Genomic DNA, 27,428 nt, shown 5'->3' on the forward strand with positions numbered 1-27,428 from the left:
GTGGACTATACCGATCCCTCCTCGGACAGAGACGACTTCCTACGTGGGCTTCAGGCTCTGCTCGGCCGGGCAGCAGCAGAGAGATGCTCCATGTCGGTAAAGTCGGATGAAGGGAAAGGGCGCAGTGTGTCGCTCCCCGTGCAGCCCGGAATATCGAAGACCTGATTGAATGCAAAATAAAGAAGCGCCTGTTTTTTTTCTCCATTTATTTATTTATGCATTTGGTAGAATGGGGCGGTGCGAGCCCTCATCACAAGTGAAGACATGAGAATTGAGAGAGGAACAAACAGCTCGTCTGCAGAGCTCTGAGTCTCCATCCACCCGAAGGGTCCAGTCTACACACCTTTATTCATGTTGCAAAAGCCCGTTTTATGACAATGGATTACTTGCTGTGGCTGTGCAGCCTCGTTGTGCCCGTGGTGCTGGCTGTAGAAGGTATGTGTTTTCATATTTGTATTTGACTACTTTAGTCGCGTGAATGAACAATAGACTGTTTGGATGCATTTGAATTTGGCGACCAAACAACCTTATTGTCACTGATATGAGCATGAACAGAAAACATACACAGAACACCACAACATTTAGACTTATAGGAGCAATAGTCCTCAATGTGTATTTGATCTGATTCAGATGCAGTTTAAATACCAGATCGGTCATTTGTTGAGGTGAAATTTCATCTGTAAGCAAGACTCCGTTCATGTTTTGGATAATTAAAGCTGTTAATAATCATTTATTTTTTATTTATTAATATAATGCCAACCCGCTCGGTTAAATAGGCAATTCTGCTCAGTATCAATTTGCTCTCTGATTGTAATCCAATCTACACATGTATCAGCACGCCTCGTTCCCTCAGTGTGTGAGGTGACATCCCAGTGTTCCCATTGCGGCTGAAGAACTGCCCTGTTGCGATTGTTCCTGTTGTTGTCACACACCCACAAGCTGAGTGAGGATGCCCGCCTGCCCTACAGCACCGGAGAGGCAGAGACTGTACAGAGGGGCGTTCCTCTACTGTCACTGTAACATAGAAACACACTCCTCTCAGGATGCATGTTAAAGGTTGTAACCTGCTGTTGGGGTTCAGCCACCAATCAGTGCTCTGGACGCTTAACCACGCAGACCAGAGCGGATCAATGTCGGCCCCTGAAGCACCGTAGGGACACACATGTGAAACGCATTAGATGACAAGTGTGAATTAAAGGTCAATGGCTTAACAAGTATGCTGCAGCCCCTGAAGCGCTCTCCATCACCGAGGGAGTGCTGCTCCAGGGAGAAGCCCACCCTTGCCACCGCTGCTGCTACCCACCCAGCACCTCCTCTCTGAGCTGTAGCTACATTTCTCTGCCTCGCCTCCTTTATTCCCCCCTCCCTGTCCAATCTGCCTCTCCTGGACCACGGCCAAGTCTGATCCCTCATCAATTCTGGTGTCAGCAAGTAAATCAATGCCGCAGCAGCACAGCCCTCCAATTCCCAGTGGGCTGTCACACCGTGATGACCGGCCCCGTTTCCCCAACCGGACCACTAACTGTTACTCAAAGCTCAGGGGTTAACTAATGTTTGTCCTCTGAGGATAAACATGAAGGGCAGATCACCGGATGGGTTTAAATGAGGGGGGGGAGCGGGAAGATGTTTTCTTCAGTGAGTTGCATGTCGTTTATTTAGCTGCTTACTCAGTGGATTTCTACACATGGATTGAATCTGGAATTCTTTTTGTTTTTTTCCACATTGGCCAGTGTTTGCGCATGGATAATGCAGGCTGGACCTCAACTTGAAGTGTGTGCTTATTTACAAAAGCTTCAGCGATGACACTTCTCACCAACAGACTGCAGCGAAAGCCTCAAAAACTGTGACACGTTCATGTTGTATCGTCCTCATTTACAGTCAGTTTACTGTGTTCTTATTTTAAAGCTCATAAACTAGATAGATGACCAATCGGAAAGCGGAGGCCTTATCCACAGTACGTATGTGTGTGATTGCAGGAACAGCATTAAGCATTTCCACACTGATAAAGAGATTCTTTCACATTTACCTGCTTTCTATACATCAGAATATCAACAAGAATAATTATTTGTTGACCTGTAAAAGCAGGTGCAAGCAGCCTTGAAGAGAGATTGAATTAGGTCGGCATGACTTGTTCAGAAAGTGCTCATCAAGCGTCAAACTGAGCAACGCACTCAACTGTTATCATTGTAGTTCTATAGAAAGAAACAGCCACTCAAATACAAATGAGCCGTTGTGCAGAACGAGCGAGAAGTTAAACTATTAAGAGCTGAAAACCACGATTTAGTTTACGGCGCTTTATATCCACACATTAGATCCTCCTCCGATCACTGTTGATGATGTTAATATTTCATGTGTTTGCTTGTTGAGTATCAGTGCAGCACAAGGCGAGGCCTTCCTTTCATGATGTACAAAGTGAATAAAACATTAGCATGTGTGAGCTCCCACAGCGCCCTGGGAATGCAGTTGTGTGGCATTCTGGCTCCGGCAGGCGATCAAAAAAATAGAAATAAACGGTAAATGCCACGGGTGGTGATGCTCTAAAGTTCCCACTGCAGCATTGTTTTCTTACCCCAGGGGCAGAATGACTCCACCGCTGCTGTGGTTTTATGGGAGATGGGGGAGATTTCTAGATTTGAGTAATAGCAGCGAGGCGATCTCCAAGGCATTGTAAATTTAACAGGGAGGAGGAGAACTGTGGAACAAATGGGATCTTATTCAATCTCACCAGTTCCTAGGATTTAGTGAGTTAACGATAACACACTTTGGTGAATTGAGATGCTGGCAAACGTGATTAATAGTCAGCAACACATGAGCCGAGACTCAGATGTTAAGCTTGAAGGTATACAGTGTCTTCTCTTTCAACCGAGCTAAAAATAGTTTTTGTGAAATTACTAGGAGACTCTAAAATCTAACAGGAGATCTTTGGACCTGCGAGGTCGAAGGTCATGTTCGGATAGAAGATGACATCTCGAGCTGCCAGGGATTCAGTATTTTGCTCAAGAACGCTTCAGCGTAGGGAAATCCTGCTTTCCCCCGGGGCTTGAACCAGGCTTTTTTGATTCTTCTACAGTTGTAGGATGGTCAACTTGCTGCCACTTCAAGTGCGTTGTGTGTGAGGTGAAGCCAGTTTAAAGGAGCATCCGCTCAGGCCTGTGGTCAGATGCGGCTGAGTGATTCTGTCTCTGCTGCCTCTGGGCAACCGGGAGAGAAGAGCGAGGGGGCGACGCACCGGATCAGACACCCGGGGGACGGGGGAGCCGACCAACCACAGCAGCCGCTGTTTTCACAGATTAGTTCCTCAAGTTTTGCTCATCAGCAAAATATTTGGGCTTAACACCTATTGTTGTTCCTGTCGCTCATTTCCTAACGAATGCAAGAATAGAAGAGCGGGAATGCTTTCATGAATGAGCAGCAGGGATTTATTTTGTATCTCAAGTTCGGTCAGTAAATATTCTCTTTCTGTTCCTTATTAAATCTTATGCAGCGGTAGACGTGATCTCCATTTTCAACAAAAAGGGAGGCAGCCACTTATGAATGTCATTATTTTTACATCGAAGCACTCAAATGTTTATTCAAACGTTTCACCTCTTAAAACACTGCTTTCTGCACATAAAAGTATTCTGGTTATGAATCACGTGCTTAACCACCATTAAGAAATTATTAAGTGACTCCGAGTTCATGTGATTAGCTAATTCCTAATGCATCATCCCTTAATGGTCGTTAATTCAAATGTACTTCATTCTCTAATTTATATGCCACCAAATTAGCTGAAACCATTTACATAGAAAAAGAAGTTCTCACAGTCACTCATTAGATCAGCTTGAGCACAGAGCTGTACGGGTTGTTCATATAAATATAAAGATGTTTAAATCAAAACTGGTAGTCATATGCAAACATTTCATGTTGCTACATGATGGTAATAAATGATGCATTAACAATTAATAGACTCATAGACTTGATACAGGAATCTGTGATACACCTGGCATGAATTCATGCTTTGAGTCATCATGAATCATATATTACTTTAAGGAGAAGGTCAACCTTTTAGGCAAATTGCTTACTGGCTTTCATATTGAGCGATGAGAAGATTGATCCAACTCTTGTGTCTATCTTCTAAATATGAAGCTGGAGCCATCAGCTGGTTAACTGAGCTCAGCACAGAGGCTGAAGCAGCCTAGCTCGGTCCAGATTTAACCAAACCGGCCTGTAGTCTGACATAAACCGCAAAAAATGGGATTTGTCGTGTTTACAATTATTAATTTTTTTACAGATTTTACAAACACAATACGATGTTTATCAGTGAGCTTCAGGAGTGCTGTTAGGCAGGTATCTGTTTCCCCATTTCCAGCTCCGGCTATTTGTGCTAGCTTCATATTGAGCAGACAAACGAGGGGTATCAACCATCTCTTCTAACTGTGCAAGAAAGCGATTTCCCAAAACGTTAAAGTATTATTTTGTCCCCTCATTATATAATATTACCTTTTTTTCAGTAGCCTATAGGTGGACTGTGATCTGTCTTAACATTACTTTATAGGGGAACAAAGCCAGAGCATCCCATATGTAGTTTATTATTGTACTTAGTCAAATCTAGTCAACGCTAGAGTTCATAATTTGCATTGAAAGTAAAGGAACCTGTTTTTGATCTCGTTTGTAACTGCCGTGCGAATGTGACCACCTGATGCACGGGTTGAACACAAATGCCTTCTATCCTGTTTGATGCCCACATCACTATTCATTATCTCTCGTCCTCTCAGAAGAAGAAAAGCCTTTGTGGTCTCTAATGCACACGCAGCGCAGACTGTAAACACTGAACCCATCTCAGCGGCTGCAGATGGACCAGTTATCTATCCACTCAATCAGACGTCTGTTATTGATACACAAAGACAAAGACAACACTGTACTGTAACTGCCTCTAAAGCCAAACATCTAGCAACACTGTGCTGACGTTGTTCTACACAGGTCATGCTATTTGTTTACCCTCTCACACCCTCCTTCAGCAACCGCTATCAACGACTTGTGAGCAAATGGTGCACAGCGGGCGTCGTGTCATTGAGTCTCCATGAAGAAAACATAATTGTTTCAGTAATTATGTGCTAACAGCAACAGAACAATGGGAGTTGACGCGGCCACAGCTGTGTGTTAAGAGCCTAGAGGGGGGATTTATGAGGTGTAATGAACTCGACCGGACCACCAATCAGGGGACGACTGATTGACAGCTTGAATACAATGCTCATTGATCCCGCTGTTTATTCTCCGCCTCCAATTGTCTGGCCGGCTCTCACCTCCTCGCAAAGTCGTAAAGAGTTAGAAAACAATGGCCCAAAGCTCTTGACCCCCCCCCCCCCTGGTCTCAGTTCAGAGGCGTCAGGCGACTTGCAGGCGACCTCTCCGAACCGGTGCTCGTTGATGTAATATTTCCCATTTCAATGCATCTTGAAAGATGCATTGTTCTTAATTCCACAAATGAATGTTGAAAGGACTACATTTGTGGATAGCAAACACACAAAGAGAAAAGTCTGAATTAGGCGGCATCACAGACGTGCCTTGATTGTCACAGTGCTTTCAAAAACTGAGTGTATGTGGGTGGAAGTAATGAAAGAGAGGGAGAGGAAGTTTTACCTGAATCCTTTGTCAAGAAGAAGGAATGTGTGTGTGTGTGTGTGTGTGTGTGTGTGTGTGTGTGTGTGTGTGTGTGTGTGTGTGTGTGTGTGTGTGTGTGTGTGTGTGTGTGTGTGTGTGTGTGTGTGTGTGTGTGTGTGTGTGTGTGTGTGTGTATGTGTGCTCCTTAATCCTGTGCAACAATTTGGTCCCCCCTCCCCCTCATTCTGTTTTTTTCAACCTTCCTCCTCTTAATTTCCAGAAACCCTAATGGACAGTCGGTGGGCCACCACAGAGCTGGCATGGACCACGTTCCCAGAGAGCGGGGTGAGTTAGTGTGTGCCCGCATTTGTTTTGTGTTCTCTTTTTCCCCTTCATTTAACAACATTTGTTCCATTTACTTGTTAATAGAGCCCAGTCTGCCTTGAACAGCACACCTCCTACTGTTTTATATATTTGTTTTTGCAGTGTATGTTTGCTTTCCTGGATACTAAAAGGCAAATGAGAAACACATTGTGTCGACGAAATAAAAGCTTTTTTGTTTTTAGAAAATATAAAAAGCTTTATTAAGGAATACTGTACTCTAAACAACAACAACAACAACAACAACAACAAAGGGACCGAGAGCAAGTCCCCACAATGTGTAAGCGCTATGAGGTAGGCTGTACCTTGAACGTCTCCCCAGGATAGAGAGCTTGATAATTGAAAGCATGTGTCTTTGTCTTCTATAATATGGACCCAAGAGCGCATTACAGGCAGAAATTAAAGTTTTCAGCTGATAGCCCCTGTAGGAATGGTGAGAAAATAAAACAACATGCATTTGACCCCAGGGCTAACAGCCTGACAGACCTCCCCCACTCCCAGCCAGTGTAATTTGTCTTCGCTACGTGAGCGCAAAGTCAGTCAATGGAAATGGTTGGTTTCCATGGAAACGATCTTCGGCAGCCCTCCTCCTTCCTTTCCCTACAAGGGCCGGCTCTGAATGTCCCAGCATCCATGAAGTCATATGTCACGACTGGAAAGGCAGCCCTTCTCCTCCCGCCTGACAAGCCCATACGTTCAGGGCCGGCAATTATCATATGTGTCAGGTAGTGCATCAACGTGTTGCTGTTGATTTACGACATCTAATGCTGACTCTTGGGCTCATCGTTTGGGAATAAATTGCACAGGAGCTCAAAGACGTGAGATGAGTTATGCATTATTTTCTTCCAGTTGAAATAATCAATTTCTGGGAAGCTCATTTGTTATGGAAATGGCGCATTCTGCATTAGGAAAAAAAATTAAAGAGATTGACTTCCCGCAAGGTCATTTCCTAATAGACTAAATTGATTGGCCAATGATGCCATTTATCATAGACTGTAATGTTAGTTACCAAATACAGAGACCATTTCCAACAACATGTCAAGATACATGTGATTTTTATATTTACTATACTCACACATTGCCATATTAGTCTTGAAGAGACTTTGATTGTTATCAAGGCGACATGATGTAAGAATACATCCGTCTACCTGGTGTATTAACCACAGCAGATGCAAATAATTGCTCTCATGTGTTATGCATATACATCAAAATATCTAGATATTCATATATATAGATATATAATCTATATATCCATATATATATTCTTCATAATCTTAAGTGCTTAGGAGTGCTGCCACACTGACAGCATTTCGATGACCGTTTTAATAAATAACTCATTGTTTGCATTATAGATGTGTGGGGAAAGTTTCCATTTAAAGTGTACAGGTTTATGCTCTCATCTCTCTCAGCACAGATAATATATTTATATGATATAGAAACCAAATCCCCTCTTGAGACTGTTTCGATTGCACTGCAGCAGCTATAGCGATGAACACTGCTTCCTATTGTTCTGCATCTTAACAAACCTCCAACAGGTGACCAGCATTAGGACTCTTCGTCAAACGTGCATAATGCATTAAATGTGTTTGAATGAGAAACGGTTTTCTATTAATAGTCCAAAATGATTGGAATTTTCTAAATGATACTTGTACATTAGATGCATTTGAACTGCAAGGTATTCCTCACGGGCCACACTGGGCATGCGTGTGTCAGTGAGCATGTGGTGCAGTTTGCATTGTGCCTGTAGCAGACGTCTTGGATGCCCTCTGTGCTTGAATGGTTTGCATTAGGATGCACTGCGTGTAACATTACTCAATTTTAATTAACAACATATTGGATAAAGGAGTTTTTGCTTGGAGCTCGGTGGCTACTGCATGAGATATAGGACTGCCTTCACATTAATAAAAAACATTAGATAATCAATACAATTTAGTCTTATTATATTCTTCAACCGACTCTTTCCTGCTGTGTCTCCATCAGTCGTCCACATTGCTGACAGTATCGTCACCACTTCCTTTGTCACCGTGCGTCTCTGTTGTTTCCACAGTGGGAGGAGGTTAGCGGCTATGACGACTCCATGAGCCCAATCAGAACCTACCAGGTGTGCAATGTCCGACAGCCCAACCAGAACAACTGGCTCAGGACGGACTTCATCCCCCGCAAGGGCGTGCTGCGCGTCTACGTGGAGCTCAAGTTCTCTGTCCGCGACTGTGCCAGCATTCCCAACATCCCTGGCTCCTGCAAAGAGACATTTAATCTGTTTTACTATGAGTCAGAGGGGGACACCGCCACAGAAACAAGCCCTCTGTGGAGGGAGAGCCCCTATGTGAAGGTGGATACTATTGCCCCGGATGAGAGCTTCTCTCTGCTGGAGGCTGGCAGGATCAACACCAAAGTGCGCAGCTTTGGCCCGCTCTCCAAGGCGGGCTTCTACCTGGCGTTCCAGGACTTGGGCGCCTGCTTGTCTCTCATCTCAGTCAGGGTTTTCTTTAAGAAGTGCTCCACGACTATCGCCAATTTTGCTGTCTTCCCTGAGACTGCTACAGGGGCCGAAGCCACATCTTTAGTGATCGCTCCTGGTGCATGTGTGACTAACGCGATGGAGGTGTCCGTCCCTCTGAAGCTGTACTGCAACGGAGACGGCGAGTGGATGGTTCCCGTCGGGTCCTGCACCTGCGTCGCTGGCTTCGAACCTTCTGCAGACGACACTCAGTGCCTGGGTATGTGTGCTTAACAGGCATTTGGACTTTTATTTCACCAAACCTCCTTTATATGCTCAGAGCAAGTCACCTCAGTCGGTGCCCCCTTCTCTGCATTTATTGTGCGGCTCCTGAAAGGGGGTGAAGGAGGGTGGAGGAGAGTATGAATTAATGAGGTGTTGCAGAGAGGAGCAGCATACAAATATTGCAAGAGCAGGGCGGGAGGGAAGGCACAAAATAGAGAGCCCGTAGATTTGTCCGAGGAAAACGGCGATAACAGAAGGGAAGTCCAGAGAAAAGAGACATTTAAGGAGAAAGAAAGACAGTGTGAGTTCGACGGTGTGAATTGGCAAAGATGGGATAGTAACAGCAGCCAAAAGGAGAAGAATGTGAAAAGAGGTGGAGGGGGGGGGGGAGGGGGCTGCGGGAAGTCAAAGTCAGACATGCAAAGCCTTCTCTCACCTGGGTGTGAGAAATAGTGTCTAACATGCGCTGGAGAGCTCATTCGTTGCCATTTGGCGACTCAAGGTTAAAAGCTTGCCGTCAATGCCTGATAAAAAGCTCTCCAGAGCTTCAGCTCACGGTTGCGATGAAGGAGTGTAATTTCCTCCACGGCCTCCCGTTAGTTAATCTACAGGCGGCCACAGTCATTAACACCATTCAGACCAACGTGAGCCAACACCGCCACGCGAACATTAATCACTCAGACATTTAATTTCTTACCCCAGTCTGGCCGCGCACTCGCCGCCTAACACTGCATGAGATGGAGGGAAGGCAAAGACGAGGAGGAAAGAAGAGGAGAGACAATAGAGAGGGAGAGAAAAAAATTAGTGTATCGAAAACAGGAGACTCATCGTGCCCTCCGAAGAGGTTAATGGATTGAAGCAAGACGGCGGCGTGATTCAGCATCCTTTCCAAAAGAGGCGAGGAAAACAAACAAATAAAAGAAAATGCACTGTGTCATAGAAGAAAAAAAATCAGATCAGAGTGTAGCGCCTAAAGGTCTTTGTGAATTATAAGAGGAACATTTTTTTTCCTTTTTCATCTTATCTTTTTGGGCTTTTTATTGCACGGGTTTAGAGCTACAATGTGGAGCCATTAGCTGCGCTGATTTTCCTAAAAGTGCCATTGCTGGGAATTAGGGTGGAACTTGAGTTCAAACTGAAAGACCACTTAGGATAACTAGTTAACTGCACTCTTTCCCACTGGCTGCGTTTTATGAGCCCTCACACTGACAGGACAGATGTTTGCCAGAGACCCCACTTTTACTTCACCAGTTAGGAATGTGGCAAACAGTAAAATGTGGGGCTCTAGAGGCTGATATATCCAGACCTCTTTCTGCTAATCCTCTTTATCTGAATCCTTCTTTAGTGTGGGCTTATGCTGGTTTATCCTTAAGACTCGATATCAGCAAACCTTCAGCGTGACACTTTGGAATTCAAATTAATCGCTTGGACACATCGTCTAAGATTACCGCATTTTGTATATTTTTTTGATAACTCTCCTCAGCTAATTTACCTCTGGTTTGATTCTGTTCCCTTCATTTGAATTGAGTTACCGGCGTATTATAGAGCTGTTCTGCATGAATGTGGAGGCCTTGTTTGTATTCATCTGGGCGGTTTGGAGGGCTGAAGACACTACAGACACTGATTGATGGGTTTAGGGTGTATCCCTTTTCTCAGATGCATTCTCCATCCCTGTTTGTCTGACAACAGCAATCTCCTGTCATCGGCCTATCTTCTTCCCCATCGTCCTTTTCCTCCTCTTCAACATGAAACTTGGCTCTCATCCCGACTCTCTTTTTGGGTAGAGTAATGTCACTTGGTAGAGAGAGTGAACATGAAAGAGCACGTGCAAATAAACAGATAGGACCTTCACCGTCTCTCTCTCACGTACATATCTGCATTTCCCAAATAGATATTGAGCTTTGCAGGTACTTCACAGGAATAGTTTTTGTTCTGTGACAGATGTGACAGCCGCTATTCTTTAACTGACAAGCACAGAGTGCTTTTGTTTTGTTTTGTTTTGTTCTTATTGTCTTTTTTTCCCCTCTTCCGCCCATCCAGCTTGCATCCCTGGGACCTTCAAATCTAAATTTGGGGAGGGATCCTGTACTCCCTGCCCATCGCACAGTCGCACCAGTGCACGAGGAGCCAATATTTGTCCCTGCCAGAGTGGTTTCTACCGCGCTGACAGCGACCCCCCCGACTCTTCCTGCACCAGTAAGTCTTCCTCTGCTGCAGGCAAACATCCTCAACTGTTGTTATGCTGAGAAAAGTCAGAGCAGTAGAAATGACATTCGGTGAAATATCAGTGCCAAGGTGCATCTATCATTGTGTTTAATAATCTAAATATGTTATTATTTTGCTCAGAAATCAGCTGACACATTCTTGGTGTTTGTTCACAAATCTATTTATTTGTCGTGAATTTATTTGGGACAAATTACAGAAAGCAACTAATAAATAAAACAATAAATATAATAGAATACGACAGTGTACATCTTAAAACTATCATCATTTATGTCTTTATAATAACAACATCGAAGAACAATGTGACGTTGGAAGAGGGATTGCTTGACGTGATGAACCTTGTGGCTCTAGAAACCAGACAGAATAAATAGTGACTCGCGGTGGCCCACAGTTGAGTGCTAGAGCGAGAGACAGAGAGACAGAGAGACAGACATTTCCCTCAGGAGTCGTTACAGGTTTCAAACTGAAATGGTCTGCTCGGTGGTAACTGGTCTGTTCTGGTGCTGACCGCGGTGTCCATGCTTGTTCTGCATGGACAGGCCTCTGAGATTAGTCCCTGCAGTGGCACTGATGGAGAGCGGCATGTGTTGCCTTGACTGCGTAAAATCACCCCCCCAGGGGCCTTTCGCCGCGTTAAATGACAAACAGGGCCCGCAACTGTCTTCCCCAGACTTTCGTCACAGGAACACTGTGGACTCTGACGTTGACCAGTGCGCACAGACAGGCGGGCAGCCACTCAAGCACCACCTCCGACTAAACACGCAAACACACACAAACACACAGTCCTGACAGCTCTGTCCCTGAGGGCTGTCAGAGCTCGTGCCAAGCAGCCTGCGCTTTGTGTTGGAAGCGGTGTATTGCACAAGTGAGGCTCAGCCAGTCAATGACCGGCAGCTTGGACTCAGCGTGTGTTTTAGACGAGCGTCCAATTAGAAGAGCCTCCACTCTGAACTGTGTGTGCCCAATTAGAAAGGACGGAGCGAGGGAAACGCTGCTCAGGGCAAGCCGGCTGAGGAGCTGAACTCGGACGATAGGCAGTCTTGGCCGACCAGAGAGCCTCTCTCTCTCTCTCTCTCTCTCCCTCTCCCTCTCCCTCTCCCTCTCCCTCTCCCTCTCTCTCTCTTTCTCGAGACAGGTTAGACTTCCTGCTGCTGAAAGCTTAGCGGGGACACACATCCAGCCCCTCTTCTTTCAAGATGGAAAGCATGAACCCATGTGTGTTGCCTCCCACTGTGGTTATCGTACTCTATCCAGGTTTTTAACACTCTTCACTCAAGATGCAGCACTTCTGATTTAACCGCGGTGGCCTTGGGTTGTACTGATACAAAACAAGAATTTCTATCAAGAGTGGATTAGCCAAGTTCCACAAGCACCGAGAGAGGTTGTGCTGGGGCGCTGAGTTGCAGTGGAGAGCTGTATAGGATCGTGCTTTTCATAAAGCAACATTACTTAGTGATGAGCAATGCTGCTCTGCGTGTGCATGGCGAGTTGGATTTATCCTTCTGTCTCTGAATATGTTGATTCATTCATTTGCACCAGGAAGTTGCCCAGTTGTTATATGTTTTTACATGTTTCCATGCCCTTTGCTTATGATTTGTTTGGGGGCATGTAAAGCAAAATATTTGTTTGTGCAAAAGGATTTTATGAAAAAGAATAGGATTACACTCCTCTCCTATTCATGTCCAGGCAACACTTCCTTGTGTTGCCTTCTTACAGAGATATTACAACATGTACAGTATATTATCCCCTTTGAGGGAGGATAATGCAAGCACTGCATAGGGAGCATGGCTAAAGCCTTAGCTGTGTGTTTTTTTTCATTCTGCTCGCCCACCTTCTTAAACACCTGCGTGTGTGTGTGTGTGTGTGTGTGTGTGTGTGTGTCTGTGTCTGTGTTTGTGCAGCAATCCCCTCTGGGCCTCGCAACGTTATATCCAGCGTGAACGAGACCTCGCTGTCCTTGGAGTGGGAGGACCCCGTGGACGCCGGCGGGAGGAGCGACCTCGTCTACAACGTGGTGTGTAAGAAGTGCCTGCGGGATCGGAGCCCCTGCACACGCTGCGACGACAACGTGGACATCGCTCCTCGCAGGCTGGGTCTGAGGCAGAGGAAGGTGGTGGTGAGGAACCTGCAGGCTCACACCCGCTACAGCTTCGAGGTGCAGGCTGTCAACGGGGTCTCTGGGAAAAACCCCACCACGCCGAGCTATTCCACAGTCAACATCACCACCAACCAAGCCGGTGAGTAGATCTGTCAATGGCATTGGATGTGTCCACAAACCAAGTTAATTCATAGAACCAGTCCGATCAATACCACTTAGCATCACGAGGACGCAGGCCTGGGAGTGGATCATAAGCTCAGTCAATGTCAGTGAATGTCAAATGAGCTCCTGGTGTCCAGAGCAGTATATAACAATCAACAATACACATTGTTGAATATGCTCAGTAAGAGCGACAGGTGGAAACATGCTCAGGTGGAGCTCTGCTTTGCTGAGGGAGTTACAGTGAAGGCATATATAATAATAGTAGGCTATACTTTATATCTCCACTGTCCGCATTACATCACTGACAATGTCACCTTTCAACATCTCCTCTTTGGCGTCGTCATCATCACCCAAACTGCTCAGCACCTTTCACAGACTGTAATCACTCTCCCAGTTAACCTGCACTTAATCCACCTTCCTGCAGTTTATGGACCCAAGACAATGACTATCAATTGAGTCACTTTCAGGCCTCACAAATCAATACACTGCTGGACAGTGAAGGTGACACGTGTGCGGTTTTTTTCTTAAACCTTTAAGGTTGAAGTATTTTAAATAATAATTATCTTACTGTAATGGTTTGTGACTTCTTGGCAACTTAAAATGACAAAGTAACCGCCTGGTACCTGAAAGTAAACTGTGTCCTCCCTGATGTCCAACCGCAGCGCCGTCAGCAGTGCCCACCGTCCATCTGATGCGGTCCACCTCTGACACTCTCAGTCTGTCATGGCTGCCGCCTGAGAAACCCAACGGGGTCATCCTCGACTACGAGATTAAATACCATGAGAGGGTAAGCTCTGGTTTTTTGGCGATGTAGGTCATAATGCTCTCCTTATTGACTCGGAAAATCTACTTTTCCAGAGAGAAGCATTTTTAAAGATGCAGAAAAATGTGATGTTGAAATGTGTGCGGGGGGATTGGTTGCGGGAGTTTAAAAAGCTCTATCGTTGGAGATTGTGCTGGTCAGACGAGGGAACTGGGGAAGTTAATGCTGCAATATCGGTTTGATTAAATTTTGCCTAGTGATAGCTGTGTAGCTATTTGACCCGTACAGGGTATTCAGACTGAAAACAGCACTGTTTTAAAATAATAAAAAGGCTGCGTGGGTTCCAGTGAGGAACAGTTTCAGGAAATTAGTCCATTGTTTGAAGACTTTGGAAATGAGTACATGCATGACATATTTTTATTAGCAACCTGGATAAACTGTAGTGGCAAGATCTATTTCCTATTAATATGTCCATACAAATGAGCACACGTGTGTTTTATTGCTTTAATTAAATTTTTCTTTTGGTATGTTTTTTAAGCTAATTTATGGCAATTTGTCAATGTAACCTTTATTACAACTGACAATAAAACGACGAGGGCAGCTGTAGCTCCTGAGGAGAAAGAGGTCGTACCGCAACCACAAGGTCTCCCCGTATTTGCATGTCGAAGAGTCCTTGAGAAAGCCCACTTGTCCTTAATAACTAAGGATGGGTCAAATGCAGAGAAGAATTTCCCCACTGTGGGATCAATAAAGGATTCATTATTATTATGATTATTATAAATGAAAAAAGAAGAAATAATACGTGAAGCTACGGGAGGCAGCAGCAGTCTTTTGAAATGAGTAACGCTGTGTTTTATTTCTCATGAATTCGACTATCAATTTGAAAGATGAACAAAAGTGTGTCCTTCTCTCGAAAGTTACTCCTTCACAACGCTCACCGAGAACCAAAAGATTGATTATTTGCCTGCAAGCCACCTGAAAGCCATCAGGAAGCACTTGGCTCTTGGCTTTAATGGTGTGTGTTTCCCTTCAGGGCCAGGCGCTGTCCCACACGGTAACATCCCAGCACAGCTCATCCAAGGTGGAGGGGCTGAGGGCTGCCACGCCCTACGCAGTGCAGGTCAGAGCTCGCACTGTTGCCGGATACGGGCGCTACAGCAACCCCATGGACTTCAGCACCAGCCTCCACAGTACGGACAGTCCTCCTCCTCCTTTACAGCCTGTTCTTGATGATCTGCTGCTTCAGTTTTCTTAATAAGGGTTCAAGCTGAGTAGTTTTATTGCTGCATTAATTGGTCACCATTATACTTTCAGTACAGGGAATCATTTAATCTCTAAAATAGTGTTTCTGTTGTTATTTACTTTTTCTCTCTGTGTGTGTGGTATTTGCTCCAGGTAACCCTCAAAAGTCGGTGCAGGACCAGCTGCCTCTCATCATCGGCTCGGCCTCGGCAGGTCTGGTGGTCATCGTTGCCTTGGTTGTTATCGCTGTTGTCTGCCTTAAGTAAGTGTTTGATTTGTTTTGCTTGCAGCCTGAACTACATGTTTCATTTTGCTAGTTAGCTTGTGAACAAAGTGGCTCATTAAACTTTAACATGCTTTCAAGGGTTTGTAATCCTTTAGCTTCAAAAGGGTGTTCTCGAAGAGAGAGAGAAAACAGAGGTGCAGCAGTCTGTGGTTGCATCTGATCGTTGAGTTAGATATTATTTGAATTCCCTGTACGTGGAAAGGGTCAAGCCTGATGATGTGAATGTGACCTTGCTTATGTGCTGCTTGTTTACAGGAAGCAGCGCAGCGGCTCAGAGCTGGAGTACACTGAGAAATTGCAGCAATACAGTGAGTGTATGAGAACGGTCTCCTCTGTGGTCTTTTGGTCATGCCAGCGCAGTTAACCAGCAGATTTAATCAATCATCCAATCATCTGATTGAGTCAGGGAACCATTTCCCTATTTACTCAGAGGAAGTCTGAAGTCACCATACTCATTCTTATATGTGAACTTTACAAGATATGTGGTTGTTGTCCATTTTTATGGTGTTTTTTATTAATTAGCACAGAATAGCCCAGAATAATGAAAAAAGGCTATTTTGCATAATAATATTCAATTTTGTTAAATGGACAAACAGGTCAAAAGAGTTTCAAATTAAAAAGAAGACAACTACAATGTAGACCTGGTCAATGAATCATAGAACATTGCATTAGAGACATTGTTTTGGGAAATACGTCGAATTGCTTTCACGTCAGGATCAATACCTCTCTTGAGTCTGTTAATCAAATATGATCCCAAAGCAATGAAACAGTTAGCGTTGCTGAGCATAGAGAAAGGGAAGTGGACACAGCGTTGGAGGCAGCGCCCCAGTCACTATTATGAAAGTTGCTCAGCTCTGCATGAAGAAAAAATAAGATATATATATAATAATTATCCACTGATTTTCAGACGTCTCTTTCCCAATGTAAGTCTCTGGGGAAAGTATTAATTCCACCATTTTGCCAAAATGTCAAATTAGCTTCAAAGCCGACGCCCAGTCTTGAAAAAGTCCAACAGATCGTCTGGAAAACACAAATGAGACAAAATATGTGAATAAGATGTTTCATACTGCTGCAATTAGTCATGCTAAGCTAAGCTAACCATCTCCTGGTTGTAAATTCATATTTATCATAAAGACATGACAGTGGTATAAATCCTCTAATTAACACTCAGCTGAAAAGAAAAACATTTCCCCAAATGTCCCATTCATTGAATGAAAATATTCAAATTGAACATCAATCTGATATTCAGTAGTTATATTACCAAAGCAAGTCTGGCTAGATTCTGACTTCTCTGTGGCTTTTTCCTCCCAGTTTCTCCGGGGGTCAAAGTGTACATCGACCCGTTCACCTACGAGGACCCTAACGATGCCGTGCACGAGTTTGCCAAAGAGATAGACATATCCTGCGTGAAAATAGAAGAAGTCATCGGTGCAGGTAAACAACGCCGTTCATTTTGTACAAGAGGACGGAGAAGGATTCAGGTTTATGAATCATTCATTTGAGCTGGAGTGTGCCTCTAGCCTCCAGGTCTGTTCTGTAAGAGAGTGCTCTTTGGGAGAAAAGTGTTAGGATTGACCGAGTGTGCATGAACGCTGCTGGTGGGAAGGAATGAATAAAAAGATGTCCCTGTAGCTCTTCCCCCTCTAGTCTGGTTTTTTGTGTTGCTCTCTCCAGCGGCATGTTGTGTCCTAACTTTACCTTTCATGACAGTCTGCTCCTGCTCGTTCAACCTTCCTCCCTTCTCTCTCTCTCTTCCTCTCTTCCTTGTAAACACTCGGTCTCAGGCACCAATTGCAAACACCCCAAGTTCCTCGCCCGTCCTCTGTCTCCCTTCATCGCTCCCAGGATGCACACTCGATCGATATGGGTCACTCCCTCTCTCCCCAACATCTTTGACCCATGACCTCCCGTCCTTCTTCTCTTCTCTAATCCTCTCCCACAGTTGAAGCCGACTCTCAACTCTTTCAAATCAGCTCCTTCACTCCCGAATCCGACCAGTAACGTTCCCTCTCCCTGCATTTCCCCCCAACTTCCTCTTTCCTTCCACTCCTCCTCTTCTTTCCTCTGCTCACTCGACCCCTCTCCCACATCTCCCTCACCCCAATCCTCCCTTTACCCCCACCTTGTTCTCTCAATCCAGGTGAGTTTGGTGAGGTTTGCCGTGGGCGTCTCAAGCAGCACGGTCGCAGGGAGATGGTTGTGGCGATTAAGACTCTGAAAGCCGGCTACACCGAGTGCCAGAGGCGGGACTTCCTGGCCGAGGCCTCGATCATGGGTCAGTTTGACCACCCGAACGTGATCCGGCTGGATGGCGTCCTGACGCGGAGCTGCCCCGTCCTCATCATCACAGAGTTCATGGAGAACGGAGCGCTCGATTCCTTCCTCAGGGTGAGTTTGGCGGGAGGTGCGTGCCGCAGTACCTCTGACAGAGAAGATTACTTTCTGTTCGTATCAAAGCTGAGAGGAACACACACACACAGACAGTCGTTCACGACACCTCTGGGTTATCGGACTGTTTTACTCTCCGTGAAACACCCCGAGGCACTCAGCAGCTGAGTGATAGAGATTAAATGTGCAATATAACGCCTGCAGACAGGCATAGTGTCTCAGCTCGACGTGACTGACTGATGCTGACAGGCTTTCAAGGCACGACTCCTGGTGGAAAACTGTCACAAAGCAGGCCTTTGGATCGGGTTGCTTCAGCGTGTTAGAGAGTCCTTGTACGTCGACAGAATACATTACTGATCAGAATTTTCCGCTCAGAAGTACCGCCACCTACACAACGCGCTGAACAAAGGCGGGATAAGAAACGAGGTGTCGCACAGAACATTTGCAGCTGCGTGGGGGCCATTAACTGTCATTTACGTTCTAGAAACTGTGTTTTCCTGCATGGCTGGCTGTGGAGAAGTCTTCTTACTGTAACTGTTCTGCTGGAGGAGGCGACTTAATGCTTCTGGTCAATCGATGCCACACTGCTGGTCTTAAAAGCAGTTTATCTTTAAGTGATGCACGGCTGCTTGTTGCAGAGATGATGAATCAGTGATACAGATGAGCCTTGGCGAGTGGGCTTAATGCCATAACCACGCGGTTCAATGCTGGCTGAGGACCATATGTACTTATGTTCTCTATAAAATTATAACATCTGTAAGTTTATGATTGAAGTTTAAGCAGAAAAGTGTATGCATTTATTCTTGACAGTTGTTAATACTTGGTGCTACAGACATATTTCAGCGAACAAACAATACCCACATCCATATTTGACAATTATTTTGAAATTGTAATATTTATAACTTTCTGTCACTCAATCAATTAATTGCAACAACAAAGAAGCTTCTTATTTTGGTAGTTTTAGTAGTATTTTATAAGTAGTTTTGTCCAACTGTTTTGTCCTAAACCATTTTTTGTTGTTAATTAAGTGATTAATTATTCGGGGAAATCATCGTTACTATTAAATAATAATAAAAATACTGCTTTTCTTAATATATATCTGGCAATGGGTGCTTTATTGATGGAATGTAAATGGTGTTTTCAGTAAAAAGCCTTAAATATATACCAAATAATTTATATTCATAACTTCTCAAATGATATAATATAATGTTATTTAACACTTTACAGTAACTTTGCCTGAAGAAAATGCAGTGTATCATTTGCAAAATTAATTTGTGAATATATGAATATTTATTTAAATGAGACTTAAATGCTGAGTGTTAATAATAATACTGCTGCTTAATACACAGCTACAGACACATTTTGGTTTGAGACCAAAAACATTGAGTCAGTTGAAATTAATCAATTGACAACAAAGTTTGTAATCAATCACTTTTTTAAGTAATGCATCAAGTAAAATTGCTTTTGCTGCTACTAACTTTCTAAATGTGTGAATTTGCTGTGTTGTTACTCAGACCCAGCATCAATTTGAAATAGCTCCAACCGTATTGGATAATCAGTTATCAATGATTGTGTTTATAACACGTCAAAAGAGCCTAAAGTGGCATCTGGGAGGAATCAATTATCAGATAACTGGCGATTATTTTTTCAGCTGGAAACATCCCTTTAGGCTCTTGGACCTTATAATGGACACCGCTCTATTTTGTGAGATTTTATAGAAGAGACAATGTATCCATTATTTGAAGATGATTTATCGTTAATGAAAACAATCATTCGTGGCAGTCCTCCATCTGAGAGTCCAGCCTGAGCCTCTTCCTCCCTTCTCACCCACTCCTCTCAGTCAGCTGTCCCACAAACAACACACTAACTCCACGGCCTGTGCTGTCCCCACCCCCGCTCTCGCCACTTTCACACGGCCCGTGACTCAGAGGAACTGAGAACTGAGTTCTGCTCAGACAGAAGATCGTGAACTTGCACATGCACAAACTGTCCATGTGTGTGACGCACATGGGACTTTGTTCTGCTGCTCCCCGGAGACACGGACACACTTATGCACACACACACACACACGACATATGCACATGTGGAGGCCTTACAGATATACAACAATAACACCCACACACACACACACCGACATATGGACTCACCGCCGTGGCTTTGAAGGCCTGCTATGAATCATGCCTGTTTACACATGCATCCATTCTGGCTTGTTTGGCTGTCAGACTTCATCGGAGTGTGCCGACTACAAAGCAGAATGTTTATCGTTTTCTCGTGTCATGTCTTGTGTTCTGTGCTTTCTCATTGTGGAGTCAAAGGAGGGATTGATTATGTCGGAAATTGTTTTTCTTTTTCTCCTGACATTACATCTTCAGGTCATGGACGAAAAACCTCCCAGCGTAGTTTAATCTTCACCCATCCATTTCTTTTAATATCAGATAATTGTGTATTGACATTGAATTGATTAGTTTCAATTCACACACCTCAGGTTTCGTGAGCCGTCACAGGTTGGAGGTTGGCTGATGTATTATGATCTGGAGCTGATCCCACTATGTCACGCCTCGCACGCGTGGAGAATTGAAAATTAAAGCCTGAAAGCCCTAATCTCAGATTTGTTTCATGCTCCTTTAAGTTTAGCATTAAAGGGCAGAATTCTGCAAATTAGGGACTTTCAAATGTGGAAAATAAGCTTTTAGCAACATGCCATTCTAGTTCAGTCGCCGAGACGATTTTGCTTTCATGTTCGCAAGCGAGGAAAAATGCAACCAAAGCTTCGTCTTAACGCCCGTGCACTGCCTGTAGTTAGGAGTTTGACAGTCAGTTGCGGAATTAAACGAAAAACCTGCAGTTGTCTGTCAGCATTGCAGCTCCCTTTCTGTTCTCATGTCGAGCCTTAATGTGTTTAGTACGACAGTAAAGATTCTAATTAATCAGCTAATTGGACAGCATGCGTGAAAAGGTCAGCCGTCACTGGCTGTCAGGAGCAGCCGTGACGCGATATGACAGATGTCATGTTTATGGGGCCTCGGTGACTGATTGGCTGGTTCTCCTCCACCGTATCTCCCGTGCTCTTCCCTCGCGTCGGTTTCTCCACATTTCTACACATCCTTGTGTCTTGTTCACCTTCTTAATTTCTTCACTTTTCCTGCTTGTTCTTTAACGCCTCTCCCGCTCTCACCCTTCCCCGTCCCTTCGATCCGTCTCCCACTGTGTTTTCGCAGCTGAACGACGGTCGCTTCACGATGACGCAGCTGGTCGGGATGCTGCGTGGCATCACGGCAGGGATGAAGTACCTGTCAGACATGAACTACGTCCACCGAGACCTCGCCGCCCGGAATATCCTGGTCAACAGCAACTTGGTCTGTAAGGTCTCCGACTTTGGCCTGTCGCGCTTTCTGGACGACACTTCTGCTGACCCCACTTACACAAGCTCCCTGGTCAGTATCATGTTTACTAACTCTGGGTTTTCACACCTTGTTCATGGTTAATGGAGCTTGTTAATTAGATCCCCTTCACTTGTTTCACATGTGCATATGGACGCATCTGATTCTGATTCTGATGTGTGACTGTTCATGTGTGCCAATATTTTCGTGAAACCGTCTGTGGAACGTGCATTAGTCTTTGCATGTGTGTGTGTGTTGTTTTAAGACTGCAGCGTCTCTCAAGGTGTTCATACCCCCCTCTGTGTGTGTGTGTGTGTGTGTGTGAGCAGGGAGGGAAGATTCCCATCCGGTGGACGGCACCTGAGGCCATCGCCTTCAGGAAGTTCACCTCTGCCAGTGATGTGTGGAGTTATGGCATCGTCATGTGGGAGGTGGTTTCCTATGGAGAGAGGCCCTACTGGGACATGAGCAACCAGGATGTGAGTCAGCTCAGTCTCCCGTTACAAACATATATATCCAGAGACCAAATGTACATTACGGGTTTTTTATGTTTAAGTTTAGAGCCGGCTGAGAGTTTCTCTGAGCTGTTGCCGCTATGATTTCCAGCGTGGCATTTTGGACCTGGGCCCGTTCTGCTGCTTTTATCTCCTCACTGCAGTTGCTGGTGCTGCCGTGTGTCTATGTTCTAGTTTACCACCTTATTTACAGCCCTTAGCGTGCCCACCCTCTACAAATCCATACTGCAAAGCGCCCTCACATACACAAAGGAGAAATCAGGAAAAGGCTTTTTTTCCTTTACGGCGTTGTTACCTGTAGGCTATCGGCACTGCACAGACATCGTAACTACAGCAGTGAGCTCTCAGGAAAGAAAGAGAAATCTCTTGGTTCCTCCTCTGTGAACAAAGTACTGAAGCATGTATACACCTCCACTTTATTCTCTGGGGAACGTCTGCTCCGTATTGTGCTTCAGAAAGACAGTTGTAACGCTGATAGCAATAAAGAAGAAGAACAAAAAGAGGTTGAATGAAAAATGCCAGTAATGTGTGTCTAACTTTCATAACTAAACCCACATGCAGTAATGAAAGCATCAAAGTGGAGGCCCTCTATTGTTCCCTATATCATTTGAGCCGCAGTCGTCGCTCAATAAGCAACAGTCAACAAATGCGAGATACAAACAGAACGACTCGCCAGCTAGAAGCACGACATAAAAATCAAAGGACAAGCAGCAGGAGAAGAGCGCTGCAGCAGAAATGTTTTATTCTTCCCAAATGGCAGTTTTTGTTATTGTTGTGGGGGGTTGAACCCCATACAGAGCATATGGAGGGAAGTGTGGTTGCTAGGCGAGATCAAACCAATGAGTGAACGTCATTATCCTCCAGTTATTGTCCCTCCTATCATTCATGCTAGTTTTGGAGTGACAATTTAGAGAAAAAATGCTGAAAAGAAGATATGTTTGACAGCGTGAGACAATAAACGGTTGAATGTAGGACATAATACAGTAACTGGGTTTATTCTCCCGCCACACTAACAAGGCCTGAACAGAGTGAGTCAGAGCCGAAGGTGAACACTTTGTTCTGAAAACAACGCTTTAAATTGACCATATTCTAGGTTGATATTTTGCAGTTTACCGCATTGTAAGTTGACCACTTTGTTAAAAAAAAAAAAAAAAATTATGTATAGATTGCAGTAAAATATTATACTGATATTCATGGTCCCCAGATGATGACTTGTAATAAATCTGACATCTCATTTAGCGTCATAATGTAACTTTCTGGTCTGGAGTAAAATATATGCTGGATGGATTGCCGTGATATTAGCTTCAGAAATTCTTGATCCTAATAAGATCAATTCTGATAACTGATGATTCCTTAACTTTACTGTTGCGCCATCATCCAATACCATATGTAAGAGCCACATACACATTCCCTGCCACCTCAGCTGTAAATGTCAGCTTGCTAACAGGATAAGTGATGAACACAGTAAACATCAGGGTGTTAACATTGTCACTAAGCGCTTGTTGGCCTGAAGCTCAAAGCACCACTGTACAGCTTCCCAGAGACTCTTAACAATGACTTCCTGTCCCCCAGGTGATGACGGCAGTGGAGCAAGACTACCGGCTGCCCCCGCCCATGGACTGTCCCATGGTGCTGCATCAGCTGATGCTTGAGTGCTGGATGAAGGAGAGAAACCTGAGGCCTAAGTTCTCCCACATCGTCAGCACCCTGGACAAGCTCCTCCGCAACGCCGCCAGCCTGAAGGTGGTGACCAGCACCTACTCAGGGTGAGTCCACCACTTGCAGAGGAAGACTGGCGTCGCTCTTCCACACACTCCTCCTCTTCAGTAAAGAAAGAGCCACCTCACAGTTCATCCCTGAGCATTGTTTTCAAAGTGTTTACATTGAAGTGAATAGAGAGAAGTTTCAAGGCGGAGGGAAAGTGTTTTTCCTAATGTGTTACATCACTTCCTCGCTCTCTTTTTAGGAAGAGCAAAACACTTCATTGTTGCAACAATTGGCAAGTTTGCTGCGAGATTCAAAAACCTTTCTGATGAACTTACTGAATTTACTTTATAAATAGCTGCAGAAAAACGTCTCACTGAGCTTGGAGGCTTTGAATCGGGGGTTATACAAAATGGATATGCATTTGCATATTGACCTCGCAACTTCTGACCACTCTGAATATCTCAGTTCATAACAGCAGCCAGAGTTAACAGAAGAAGCAGAAATATTTGCATAACATATTTACAGGAACCGTCATCGTAAAGTCTTTATGTTGGCTGTGCAGTTGGCTTACTTTGCATCTTCTGTAGCAGACCTTTGTTTCAAATACATGCAATATTCTGCTAGCTTTTCCCTAGAGGCCTTTTGTGCTTTTCAGGTTCTTCCCCAATAACAGCGGAATAGTGCAAACACAAAACGAAGTGATGAAATTCTCTCTCTTTCACCTTGTGTGAAATTGTCCCCTGTATTGTACATGACGGCTGTGAAGTGCCGGCTGAAGACTTCTCCTGGTGCAGAGACGAGCGGTGCTGTGCCTCTGGCTTGTTGAAATAAGATGTCACAGGAAAAAGAATATATGGCTCGCCGAAAGAAAGGCACAGCGACGCTCGTGCTTGTTGGGTTCGGTTTGTTTTAAGCTTCCGGTTGATTTGGGATGATATTCCTTTTTGTTGAAGGCTTTTACTGTCACACAGGCGTCTGCCTCTTTTTCTCTGACGATTCTCTTGGAAGTTTAGACGTTGACTTATTCACAGGTAGCCGTCCTCACGGTGACAAGTTGTTTTTCTACTTTGTCTCCAGAGCTGTGGCTTCAAAGGTTCCAGCCATTTTTCGACGGACGCGTTTGTTCTGGATTTTGTTAGCCTGGCATCCAGTCAATTAAATGATTAGTGCTGGTTTAGATGCTAGATCCTCAGCTCTGGAGAGATGTATAATAAAGCAAGCACACATCCTCAGCTCTGCGGCTCTGACTATACCATAGGTTCCTATTTCTGAAAACCACAAAAGGCAAAATTCATACATCCAGTATCCAGGTTTGGTGCCAGCTCCTTGGCTCACAGTTTCACAAAGGCCCAAGGGCGATTCCTCTGCCAGGATTTGGGCTCACTGAAGCTAATTGTGTGTGGAAATGTAATGGCTGACCTCGGTTTAATTCCCCCTATACTTGGCTGGATGCTAGAATGTAGGTGATAGGACAGACAGCAGCCAGTGCTGCTGATGTGGAAAAGCAGGATGTGATGAAGTGTGAGTAATAAGGGAGATTGAGGAGAAGCTAAAAGAGAGGAATGTGTTTAATTAGGTTGCTAATGAGCTTTTTAATGCATCAGGGGAGGGTGATATGTGTGTGTTTGTGTGTGTGCGTGTGTGTGTGTGCGCATGTTGTGCTACGTGTCACTGTGTTCAGATGACATGCCAATGATTAATTTATGGCCTCATCTGTATGCAACAGCAAGAGAGATAGACAGAAGAGCGGGAGGAAGAGGAGGAGAGAGAAAGGATCATGTTGTCAGAGCATGATTTAGAGAGCGCTTCCCGTGTTTGAGTGTGCGTCCCGGCGCTCGCTCCTGCTCACCTGCCATTGGCTGCTCAATGATGTCGGGGCAGATAACGAGGGAGAGAGAGGACATGAGACGCGCCGCTATCTGAAGAGGGCCTTAAAAACAAGGACACTGGCTGAGCAACAAAGGACACTCGGAGGCTGCTGCACTTTTTCCAAGAAATATGTTGATTTTTTTTTTAAACTGATGAGTAGATTTGGCTCGGCATTTGAGGCGGACTGTTTATGCCAGATGAAGCTCTAGATCAGCAGATTTCAGCGTACCCTCAAGATGCTATATTTTTATTGTGTATAACCATGAGGTCTAAGGTGTATAGATACGATGCAGGATTTAGCGATGACACTAAAATGGATTCTCCCATTAGCCACCTTCAATAAGAGCACTTAGTGGAGTAATAATGAGCCCTATCTTTTGTTTAAAGTGGCTGTGAACCTGCTGCTGACCCTTGCGTCTTTGTGTTGGCAGGGACCTGCTGCGGCTTGGAGGCACGCTGCCGGGACACAACAGGAAGAGTCCGGAAATCAGTCAGGAAATCGTCCGGCAACAGATGAGCCAAACTCTCCCCATCAGAGTGTGAGCTGCTGCAGACTGAAGGATACGGAATGAATACAAACTACCTAGAAACTCTGTTGTGAAGAGCGCGATGTAAAATAAAAAGAAGAAAAGAAGAGAAGGAGCCTCCGGCTACAGAGAGAGAAAGAGGACTATTTTGGAGATTTCTTTTCCAACTGGAGATTTCGTGTCCGTTTAAAGAGAACTGTCCATTGCAGTGTGTGTGTTCATTACTTGACACTTGTGGATTTGTGACTATTGACATAAAGCCAAACTTCCTATTCCCCCCTCTCAGGTTGTGTTTGCATGTCTGCATGTGTTTTCTGCTGGTTGGGAATCAGTCTTTTCTTCTCTTACCCCTCAGACTGAGGACAGAGAGCTCAAACAGATGATAGGATTCAGTGTCTCGATGAGACAACAGTGCCAAGATGAAGCAAACATGTGCTTACAACTAACTCTTAAGACAGCCTGACATCTGTAGACCTTCAATACAATCAACCTTTTTCTTCTTCTTCTTTTTTACCCAACCTGTTCTTTTATTATGCTTTGTTTTTATTGGGAAACAAGAAAAAACACACTTCTCATCTGCTTCCTCATAAATACCGTCTTCCACATGTACTGGGAGATATACGTGTTACAAATCTGTACAAAGCATCCGAGTCTTCACACCGCCTCTCGCTCCGAGGAGAGGCGAAACTGACACTGTGCGGGACACGTCATGTGCATGCCAAAGTGGAAACTTCTTCATGAGAAAAGTACAAATAAGTTCCACATTACTGTTGCTTTGGTGGCATTTTGCTGTATGGACTTTAACGTCCATGTTTTCCTAATCTTATTCGATTCATATACGCATTGTTTTGAATGCTAAGTTATTATGTATTACTGCAAAGAGGTGTTTTTTTTTTTATAAGCACCGGAGCTTAACTTTTTTATTACAATGCTTGTTTTTTCACTCACATTAACAAACAAGACAGACATGAATGAGTGAAATGAAGAAGTGAAATGTTCTGCATAGACAGAATAATTATAAACGAAAAGCGCCTGTGGTAGTGCTGTGTTGTATATTTTACTTTGGCGAATGTGTTGCAGATCAGTGGGAATTAAAAAGGTCTATGTCCAGATGATAGCTTCGTGACCTTAATATTGACCTGACCTACAAACACTAATGTAGAACGCATTAGTTTATTTCTTCTGACATGTGTTTTCTTCAGCACGCCAGCTGTCAGCGCAGTTCCTATCTTAAACAACTGCCTGTATATAATACTATATTTCTATTAGACCAGTGAGCTCAGTATTTACAACCATCTGAACTGATTCTGGCCTCTCTATGACCCTCGTTTATATGCTCGTTTGTTTATTGTGAAGGAGCAAACAATTGGAGAAATTGCAGTTTAAATGGTCATTAAATATCTGAAACTATACGTCACAAAGAAAGAAGAAAATGTGTGTCTGTTAGGGGAGACTTTTTCCTGTGCAATTAAAGGTGTATTAGATTGTAAAAAGAAAAAAAATCAAGAAAACTAGAACAAAAATAAGCATTTCTCTTTCAGTATTTTTACGATAATCATATGCAAATAAATTATGAAACGGA

The 27,428-nt window shown here is 44.3% G+C and overlaps 1 protein-coding gene across 1 annotated transcript; it reads left to right on the plus strand.

The window, feature by feature from the left end:
• Positions 1–27,428, plus strand: ephb3a (eph receptor B3a). The gene is made up of 15 exons (XM_056421405.1): positions 1–435; positions 5,861–5,925; positions 8,009–8,681; positions 10,727–10,882; positions 12,811–13,146; positions 13,832–13,956; positions 14,966–15,122; positions 15,328–15,436; positions 15,716–15,768; positions 16,772–16,894; positions 17,601–17,848; positions 21,067–21,282; positions 21,558–21,707; positions 23,316–23,509; positions 25,751–27,428. Exons 1-15 carry the CDS (start codon positions 372–374, stop codon positions 25,860–25,862), a joined length of 2,781 nt encoding a protein of 926 aa, XP_056277380.1. The 5' UTR covers positions 1–371; the 3' UTR covers positions 25,863–27,428.

Source organism: Pseudoliparis swirei, chromosome 8 (genome assembly GCF_029220125.1).
Source record: "Pseudoliparis swirei isolate HS2019 ecotype Mariana Trench chromosome 8, NWPU_hadal_v1, whole genome shotgun sequence".
In the NCBI taxonomy this organism is placed as follows: Eukaryota; Metazoa; Chordata; class Actinopteri; order Perciformes; family Liparidae; genus Pseudoliparis; species Pseudoliparis swirei.